Source organism: Echinococcus granulosus (assembly GCF_000524195.1).
Source record: "Echinococcus granulosus chromosome Unknown EG_S00047, whole genome shotgun sequence".
NCBI lineage: Eukaryota > Metazoa > Platyhelminthes > Cestoda > Cyclophyllidea > Taeniidae > Echinococcus > Echinococcus granulosus.
The window spans coordinates 451,975-462,557 of record NW_020170427.1 but is presented as its reverse complement, the minus strand read 5'-3'; the positions used below and the strand labels follow the sequence as shown (position 1 = coordinate 462,557).

The following is a 10,583-nucleotide window of genomic DNA, read 5'->3' as shown; positions in this document are numbered from 1 at the left end:
AACGCGTGCTGTAGAAGTGGAATTAGCAAACTCACATCCAACTGGGAAAGAATGGGACTTTGTTATTGTTTGGTAGGTCAACAACTAAAACACTCTTTGAAACTTTCTACATCTATTGCATTTCTGATGCCGAAAGCCCTACGAAGTAGTTTAAGAGCTTCACAGACGGCTGTTCTTCACAATTTTCAAAGTACAGTCCGTAGAAGTCAATTAATCACTCTTCTTCTCTTGGCAGAAGGAATTTACCAAACTAACTTGGACATGGACAGCTGTCAAAGTGAAATGCTGCAGACATCCACCATCAAACGCATTTCTTGCTTCCATTTCATCTAGCCAACTTCCAACTACAAGCGGTCGCTACCGAGCTGAGGCGTATCTCCGTAGACTTTCACATCGCAGTGTTGACGACCAACAACCTACGCTATGGCGTAGAGGCACCACGCGGCTGTTTGGGCGAGTACTGGGCCACGGTTCCCCACCTCTCTCTCCACGCGCACCTTCCCGAACCAGACCTCTTTCCCCTTCGGGTTAATATCGCAATCAGACGGAATCTACGGTGCACTGATGCTGAGCCTGTCACCGTGGAGGATTCTGAAACACCGCTTGATTCTTGCACCATTAACTTCTTAGTGGAGTGGGAGGACGTAAACTCATGATCTCTTGAATATTGCAATATTTTTTAACATTTTTTGATACTTTCGCACGTTGACTCTTTGCTATTCTAGATGAATAATGGGTAATTTGTGTGGATGGATGAACGTGGGTGATTAGATAGTTACTTGGTTAGCTCTTCGTTTTTGTATAGTGGGCGCTTAAGACTCCACCTTTATATTTCAGCTGGGTGGCGTGGCCTTTGGACCATGCCAGCAGCTCCTCAGTCTTCCTGTACTTCGGAAAGGCTCAGGAGCTAAACCACTGTCAACAGCTGGCTTGGATTTGCAAATGAGATTCTGCGCAGAAGGTAGTTGTAAAGCTAATAAGTACTAGTGGGATACATAAGGGGGAAATTGCTAGCATAATTTTATTCCAGGGCTTTTGTATGAAGGAAACTTTCCGCGAAGCAGCTAGCCCTACACTCACATCGGTGAGTGGATCTTTCTATTCTGTTTATCCAACCTTCTGTTTAATAAACAACCTAACTTTGCGAATATGAGAATAGAAGTTCATTAGTTTTACATTATCTGTAGAGATGTCAACGCAATGAAACAATGAGTCAAATTAATAGTAGACTTTTAGGTTTTCGAATAGGTACTTATGCACTGTGTTTTAACGATTCAAAAGTAATGCTAAGTAAAGAAATGAGGCAAAAAACTATTATGGGAGCCACATGTTCAATAATAGGGCATTCATGCAGAGAATCCAATACCGCTTCTAATTAAAAAACTTCGGTTCGCCGTATTATACAAACTATCGAATTTAAAATCCACCTGATTAGTTATTCTTCGAAACTCACATTTCATGCTTTCCAAATCATCTGCTTTGATAAAACTTACAAATACGATTTTATAAACTTCAAGGCCATTGCGCTAACAGCTGCGGAGTACCGCAAGATATAATCGGGTCGCTCGTTGCGTTACCGAACATCAATTATTAACTTACACAACTCACTACGTCATAGGTTACATTGGAAAACCTTTCAGTATCACTGATATGCATGCAAACTTGCATACTGCTCAGTCGCCATGCCAACCAAAAGAAACTAGAGTTCATCACCATTTGTTTACGAATGAAGACGGTGAGAGTCTTTCATTCATGAGAAAAGCTGAAGTACACATATTTTGAATTTTACGATTATTGATGTTAGTATATTGGGTCGTTTCTCGTAACTGGTAGTGCTCACTTCGAAAGAGCCGACATCGTTCGGCAAAAGTTGGAGGCTGCTCGGGTAAGTTGTATAGAAATCTTATTTGGCCTATTCCTAATATTCTAAGACTCGGTTTTATATAAGTTGACTTATGTCCTTATAGACTCATGAATAGGAGTGAACTTGGTGATCTTGTTTACTTTCATTTTCCACTAAGGTTTTTGACGCGTGGGGATTCCTGTTAGGAATTTATTGTATTTCCTTACACTTATCTCGTCAAGTTTTATGTTTCATATACAACCCATTTCGTGCAGTTGTATTCCTTTGGTCATCTCTGGATAACCTTGATTTTTCGCTTAGCTCGTATTCTGGTTTTATAACATGGCAATTTATTCATTGGAATCCCTGGGGGTATTTCCCATTCCAGTTTCATGCACTTATACGAAACGAGGTTTCAGTCTTATTTTTACTTTTTGGTCCCTGAATTCCTCCTCAGGACCCCAACCTTTGGAGTCGGCACTTGATTTCATCTTCCATTCATTTATTTGCTACCTTTAGCGCCAACTTTTGATTTTCTATTAATCTACGAGTTTGTGGCTTTTGATTTTAGGGGTACACCCAGAGTAAGCCCATCTTGTTGGTCATTTCCCTTCACGGAATCAAAGTCTGTGATGACAGTGGGACGGTGGGTGAAATAATGGTTTTAAAACCCTAACAATTTCCACACTTGACTTCTTATTGCAATCATTGAACTAGGTGAATTTGCTTGGTTAACAGTCTAAAATTGTCGGAGATAAGCGAACTTGTTTATACGGCACTTTTTTGCTCAATGCTAACTTTGTTTTTGTGTGCTATGCTCATTCATTTGACATTGCTCCCAGCGCAAACATTCTGCAATATCAGGCGATCATTCTGTTCGTTCTAAGCATCTTCCTTGCCTTCTTTATCCTCTTGCCTCAGCAGAGCGTGCACATGGCCCATGCCCTACGCCGCATCTCCTACGCCACCTGCGATCCTGACTGCTGTCAGTTCGCCTTCCTCGCTAGGGAGCCTAAAGCTCAGCCCCAATGTACAGTACTGCCACGCCTTCGTAACCGAAACCCCCAAAGAAGTAGGTTCTGCCTTCTTTGTTACCACTGCTATACTCTATCAAACGGTAGTTCCACTTGTCTGTTTTGTCATAGGAACGGAGTGCGCATACTTTTTAGCTATGTTCATGCGCACTCATGTACACTTGTGTGCCAATGGATAGGTTCATTGATACCGATGTGAGCGGCTAGCTCTTCATAGTACGAAACTCTTTGCCGAGTTCGAGCATCAGTTTGCCCACTTTTTCAGCATTTTCAGCAATCAATCCTGTTGAAATACAATCTGGTTTATCCTTAGCATGTTCTGCTGAGCTTACCATACATCTAGGCAGTATCTGGATTTTGTGCAACGGTCCTCTCAAAAGCTGAATTATGAATATTCTCAGCTGATCTTCTTATATAATGAATGGCATGATTTTGTGTATTTTCGATGCCTGATCTCAGGTAACTGGAAGGCTTTTGCGGTCTTTATTGTTAGCCATCACCTTTGAAAACAATTAAATCCATAATGGGGACTTTCCCCCTCCATTTCGGTTCCAATTAGACTACAAAGGACTTTGCAGATGCGATCTAAATAAAACTCATTTTTCCACTGAATATTCCGCGATCACCACTGGCAAAATTTTTGGTGTTTGGTTGATAGCAAAGCGCGATCCGCGCATTGGGTTCATTAGGCCAATCCATAGCAGTGGGCCTCATGTTTACTCTGTTTTTATTTTAAAAGCACTGCAATCATTCGAGCCGGCAATTTGTTCCCGATATACGGTACGGGTGCGCCCGCACAATGCCTCTGCGAGGTGCTGAGTCACTTGGAATAAGCTGACTAAGCTCCTACAAAAGATGATGATGAAGAAGTAGGAAAAGGCACCGTATTCCGGACAGCGATGTTTAACCATATCAGTCGCCTGACTTGATTTATAATTACTCTAACCCATATACCACGTTCAGGTCATCTAGCGCGATCGACTATGAATCAGTGTTATGGGTATTGCGGGTGTTAATGATCTGATGGGTACAGTCCTCCATGAAATGAATCACCTTGGTTTCAAAACTAGGTAATAATGGTTCATCTCTCTGCCGCTTGTGTAATTGATTCTTTAGTCAAGATTTTATTCCTCCCCGACATTACCCATAATAGCATTCCATACAAATGAATTGAACCGTATTCCAACTTTCCTACTGTAAAAGTGGGTGAAAAATAGCCACACCTGTTACTGATTCGGTGCACATTTGTGCAGACGGAAGCGCGCCTGAGTTTGTTTGTTTGTTTGAAAAAACCCCAGGAATCGCCTTCCTCTTTAGGCACCATTTAAAATTTCGTTACTTTAGCCACTTCGTGGTGGTCGATCGTTCGGCCCTTCTTGCACCCAAGGCTAGTGTTATTACCACCATTCAGTTGTGGGAGGGGACACAGCTATCATTCACTCACCCATAAAATTTGGGACCAGTTCGCTGCCCCAGTGACGCAAGAGGAGCAACTTGAACATAAAAATGTCCCTACTTTTGGGGCAGGCATTTCCTCCTCTCCCCGCCCTCACTCTCACCGTAGTCAGTTATTTCAATTCGAAGAATTGGAAGAAAGGGCATTTTTCGTGACCCTCCCCCTTCCCCTCACTCCCTGTTTAAGTCATCCCATTTTCCGGTGATTTAATCATCCCGTACTAATCTAGTGCAGTGTATTTCCGCCTCCTGAATCTGTTGAGAAAGTTTATTTTAACTCTGCATGTGTACGTGGTTGTATGTAATGATGGTGTCTGTGCCACATCGCATCCTTGATTATTTTTGGTGTCTTTGTGTACGTAGTACACTCCGATTTACGCATTCCCCATGTTAAAGGGTCCGAGCATCGTCTGAAACAAGCGTGACGTTGGAGAGGGAGGAGGGGACTGCCAAACCTCATTCTCTATATTACCTTTAGGCTTATTGCCTTTATTCGGTACCACCGTTAGACAATCACATTCAATGTCGAATGGATAGTTTGGAAGAAATTTGAGATAGACGGAGGTGGCTACGGCTAGCCTATTTGTCTCCAAAGATTGAATGTTTTTGGAAAAAGGAGGAATTGGCAAGCTTGTGCCCCATTGGCGAAGGTTAATAAATCGCAGCTAGTAACTGTTTCAACTGCCAAAATGTTGAAAGAAGCTTTGTGCAGTTATTTGGTTGACTTATACTTAAACATTCAACTATTTAATTAGTGTAACTTCAACTCTAATCCTTCAATTTTATGCTCGAAACGCAAACTCTCCTCCTTTTCGTGAGAGAAAAAAAGCGAGTGTGTTCTTTCGGCTAAAGATTTAAGCAAAACTGCCGCAAATGACAGTCAAACCTGATCGAAGTGGTGATGGAGAGGGGAGAGAGGAGAGGCTTTTTTATGACCTCAATCTGCTTTGACTAGTCTTTTTTCTCTTTTAAGGCGGAGAATTTGAATAACCTTGTGGGTGAGGCGTTTCGCATCGCGTACGCCCAACAGCGCGCTCTGCTGGAGAGTCGGCGTGCTGTGGCTCAGACACAGACATCGAATCTCCCTACAGAGACTACCACGATCGCTGCCACCTCTCCGCATCATCATCTCCAACACCCCCCTCCGCCTCTGCCGCCACCTCCCGTGGCGAGCAACCCCGTGCTGGAGGCGGACTCGGGAATCGCCACCACAGATGCCGCCTCCTTTCGACAGAAAATCGACATGGTTGGATATCTCGCCGCCGACTCGGGTTTGAGGTGATCCCTCTCTTTTACGCTTATTTTCGGGAGGTGCACTTCGCTCTTCCCAAATCAGTCTTCATATATACTTGCGATCAAGAACAGTCAGATAAAGCATTCATTGACCTTTATCTATTTCTCTTCACCTTATTCCCCACTCCCCTTATTTCACCACCTTTTGATGCAAAATTGACTTGGCTGAATACCTCGCTACCGAACTGGGTCTGAAGTGAAGTCCCTCCTGTGGCTGTGTTGCTCTATTCTTCAATTTTGTCGTGGTTAAAAGTAGTACGAATGGCTTAAAGGCATCTAGAATTAGGATCGGTACTTGATGGTTTTCTTCATTAGTGATCTCCACTTTTACTAAAATCTCTAAAGCTTGATGAAAGGCAGCCACTGGAGACCTGTTTTAGATTCCCTCGGTGTTTTCTTGAGGCTCTCAGAATAGCCGTGGTGGAATTTTTTTACGGTAGGATCAAGAGCATTGTGACTCTTGACCTATTTACTTTTGAAGCAGATCACTTTCCGGTGTAAGTCACTGCCTTACTACACGAAACGGACAAATGTTTTTTTGTGTTTCTGACTGACAGTTTAGACTGACAATTAGGTATTGCAGCGGTGTTTCAACTTCGGCCTTGCTTTACCTTTCAAGCCTTTCAGCTACTTTGATACTTAAACAATGCATACCTATGTTTCATTGCTCGTTAAGTTTTTGACTTAAGCATCAAATTTTGCATTACCCTCTTCAGTTCAACCTCCAATGTAGTTATGATGCAATTTCGTCTCTTTTTCCCAATCTTATCAGGATTCCTGGTAAATTTCTTCCTTTAAAATCTACCACTGCATACTTTTAGAATCAAGGAGGATTTTTGCAATAGGATAGGCGGATTGGGAAAATTTGCATCGCGATGGTGAAAATTTGCGCCTTATCTTGCTATAGAGCTAACCATCTACTAGGAATCGCTTTATGTCCCATTTTTTTCGCCCACAACCACCAGTTAAGGTGGGTGAATGGATAGATTTGGACAATATTTATGTCTCCTTTGCTTTTTCCTCTTACTGATCGATGACTTCTGCCTTTAACGTCATTTATCAAAACTATATTTCACATTGTTTCTTTTCAACAGCGCTTGAAGCGAAAATTATATCCTTTAAAATCGTATTCTGACAGGTGCTAGATGATAATGGGAAGTGATCTTCAACAGTACCTCCTTTTATGCGTATAGTCTCAAACAGTCAGTTATGGTGCAGCAGTATAGAGGCACTTTGATTATTCTCTCCCCACATCCAGCTCTTCGGAATCAGCACCCCGAGGTGTCAAACCGCGCTCCCTCCAAGACACCTCAGATAACGATGATGAAGCTGACGATGCAGACGAGGAGAGAAATGTGAATTGTGGTCAGGGTGTTGGTAGACTGCCCCTTCGTCCCGGTCTTACCTCATCCAACCAGTCGCATTGCTGTCATCCCCTTAAAGATACTGTCACTCCTACGCCCGACAAACGTGGTAAATCACACAAGTAAGTTGTCTTTGACCCCTCTGTGGACTCATTACTTTCATATTTGTGGTGATTTATTCATCACGGCCAATATGATCTTTGGGGTCTTATCGTGTCACTAGGCTCCCGTAGTTGCCTTGTTAATATCGTTAATGGTGTAAATGGTTAGAAGAAAGGTTCAGTAAAGTCCCCTGAAACCTTGCGATATGATAACTTTACCCTTGTGTGATACTGTTTCAAGCCCTAATGTGTAAAACAAGTTTCATAGATTTGTGAGCCTGCTAATCTTGGAATTGTCCATTTCTTTGTTTGTGTAGATATTAAATGAAACTACTAAATATGATTTTGTCCATCAACTCTTCTTAGCCATGACTCTGATCTGAAATTATCGTCATCAAAAATAAACGCGAATGCTTCATCGGCGCTGAGGACTAGTGTTTGTGCATTTATTATTCATTCTTTTCCTTGTCACTGCCCTTAGCATTTAGCTATCTGAATCAAGTGGCATGTGGAATTTTGATTTTATTGTTCACTTTTGAAAGGGAAAACATAGAGTGAACTTACGTACCGGCTCCGCCTCATTGAAACCGAATTTACACATTCGAGGGACATCCAAATAATTGCCGCTCCGGTACACATTAATAGGTCTGATCGACCGCCCAGACTTGGATCTTACCTGCACCGATGAACCGAGACACCGGATTGGAAATTAGTGTTTTTTGTCACGGTTTATGTTTCGGTGCTGGCCGCTAGCTATCATATTTCACACTCGCGCTTTTACCTACATACTAAACTCACTCCTACAAGACGAAAGGAAAAGCGTTTTTTTTACAGGCGCCTGAATTCAACCGTAATTTGTGTGCATTCTCGTTTCCTTTTGTAAACGTATTCTATTACGCTTCGTCGCCTTCGTTAGCTTAGAATCTCTTCCTCCCTCTTCCTTCTTCCTCACTGGTCAACAGCGTAGAAGGCAATGTTTCGTCCTAATGCCTCTTGACATTTGACCGTATTCACTGCGTATTTTTGGTAGACAGATAATCTCTTTCCTTCTGAAAGAAAACTGTTGGAGAGTTCTCAATTTCTTTTCGCAGTGAGCGTAGAGCCCTCTTGGGGGCAGGGGTTTTAACTCAGTCGATTTTGGGGAATAGAGTGACCTTTTTGCGCCTGTCTCGGTGACGAGATTCACTTATTTTGGATTAATCATTCTTCGCTTTGTAGAGCTTTCCATCTCCTTTGGCTGACCTTGTCCAAGTCGGACGTAAACTTGATCACCCTGTGTTATGGGTGATCTCGCCTTTTTAACTCGTCCATTGCTAAACTGATAAATCAATTGCTTCAAACCCAAAAGCGCTTTCGTTAATGTAGTTTAGGCCTCTTTTGGAGGCACTATAGTTGAATCGTAAGTTTACAGGAGGGTCGGTGAACTGTCAGCAGAAGTGGCATGAAGGAAAGCCATGCCACTATGATGGTGACTGAAGCCCACGAAGACTAAAGAGCTCGCGTTCTGTCGGTTCCTATCACATCGGTAATTTAAAATTTGATTTCCCAGGAGATTTCACAATCTCCCTTCCTCATTGTTTCCTTCCCTGAAATTCACTAAGACCGATGGCTTAATAAAGGTAAATGAACGTGCCACAAGCTCACTTGTAGGCTGATGCAAGCTGAAAAGTGCTTTTCACTTGATTTTAGTTTTTATGATTGTTTTTTACTCAAATCGGGCCTATTTTTCTCGAAGCGCAGTGACCTTGCCAAGTTAACCCGTTTTTACCCTAAGTCTCGCTTTGCGTTACACAGGATAGAAGGCGCAATTGAGTTTTATTTCTGTCTCGGTACTTCATTTTTTCAGGTGGAGAGAAAGCTGCCACCTTTCTTCTATCTGAATGTACATGTATTCTACGTTCCAAACAGTTCGCAGGATTCCTACGCAATGTGATTTGCCTAGCTTCTAAAGGTGTTGTTTTGGTTCAGTAGCCATAGATCCTGGTGTAAACAACATCAGTTATGTGGTTAACCGTACTCTTGCCATCATTCCCTAATACAAATTCATTGCTGATTTACATTGTCGGACCCGATCTTGTTTTCCATCGACACAAGAATAGCATCCGGAAGTAGCAGTTCTCACAACTCTTCTTTATAACAGAATCGAGTGTAGACACTGTGCCAATCTGTTGAAGGCCTTTGACCATTTCGTTCTATTTTCTCGGCCATGCCGTAAATAGAACATCCATCCATTTCAGTCAGACCCCAGGAGTGTACACCACAGTTGTTCGACTTCTTCAGACTGCGTAAACACACCCACACACACCCTTAAACTTTCAACTGTTGTCGTGAATAGTACATGCACACATCAGGTCTGTTGGGTGTTGTGTTGTTCCGCATTACCGGAACACCCGCAAACGTAAGCATCGTGACTCATGAACGCGCGCACCCGCGCGCCCACGCACCCACGCACGCACAAGCGAGGGAGCGGGTGACAGTCTGGTCTCCATGCCTCTACTCTTCCCTCCTCTCTTAATCTTCATTGGTCAGCCTACTTTGCTGGCCCACTTTTCTTGAAAATGCACCTCGTTACAAGGCAGATTTGATGTCTATTCCCTCCGCAGAACAGCGATAATTTGGAATCTAAAGCCTGCCACATTTTCACAATTGAAATACTGCGGACCGTTACAGTGCTATCATTACTCATTCATTTGTTTTTTCACGCTTTTGATGCATCAGCTTTTATTGCTACACACATAGTCGTAGAAATAGTAGAGTTCATTGGGGTCGTTGAGTAGGGGTAACATTAGGAGGCAGCATCTAATTTGCCCTTGAGGGGAGGTCTGGAGGTGGAACCAGATTCGCCTATTTCAATGTGTTAAAATCTTGGTGGAATAAAACTCAATTTTCCAGTGGCAACTTCATATCATTTACCTTCTTCTGTCAAGTTTTGGCACTGGTATCGATTCATCAAGTTCCAATTTTTTTATTCACTTACCGCTGCCACTAGGGTAGCATCTCGAGTCATCCCTGAAGGCGCTCTAAGGCATGCCGGTATGGAGGAGGGCTTATTCTTGAAGAACTGGGCTGCTACAGGCGCGGAAGGGCGCCATGACACGGAGAAGAAAACCAAAGTTGGGATGTTATAATCGGTAACGGGACTCTGGTGGTATCACCGTGTACCTTACTCATCAAGGCAACTACCCACACCAGAAGCACGATGTCCTTTTTCGTCAGACAGGTATGAGTCAGCTGGGACAGTGACATGTTTTAGTCACAAACGCCAGTTCGAACACAAGCTGTGCTCAGCCCTCAGTGGTACGATTTTTGATTGACCGGGCATGGGTAAATGGTGTTAGTGCCAGTTTTCCGATCTGGAGCGTTTTAGGGCCTAGCATGCTCATTCACATGCTTGGGGCATTCATAAATGAAGTTGGCTTATTGAAGTAGGCATTTGAAGGGAAGGTGGCCTAGAAGTTAGCGAATTAGAGATAACCTGTGCAAATTTATCACT

The 10,583-nt window shown here is 42.9% G+C and overlaps 1 protein-coding gene across 1 annotated transcript in view; it reads left to right on the top strand. All coding sequences in view use genetic code 11, as the record gives it.

The window, feature by feature from the left end:
• Positions 1 to 1,039: 1,039 nt before the first annotated feature.
• EGR_05882 (tensin-related protein) overlaps positions 1,040 to 10,583 on the top strand; it is a gene marked incomplete at both ends in the record, with an annotated part of 11,766 nt that continues 2,222 nt past the window's right edge. Inside the window, 6 exons of the mRNA XM_024495131.1 lie at positions 1,040 to 1,084; positions 1,805 to 1,885; positions 2,415 to 2,489; positions 2,708 to 2,878; positions 5,306 to 5,610; positions 6,884 to 7,111. Of these exons, the coding sequence (XP_024350477.1) occupies positions 1,040 to 1,084; positions 1,805 to 1,885; positions 2,415 to 2,489; positions 2,708 to 2,878; positions 5,306 to 5,610; positions 6,884 to 7,111 (905 nt within the window). The remainder of the gene's footprint in view (positions 1,085 to 1,804; positions 1,886 to 2,414; positions 2,490 to 2,707; positions 2,879 to 5,305; positions 5,611 to 6,883; positions 7,112 to 10,583) is intronic.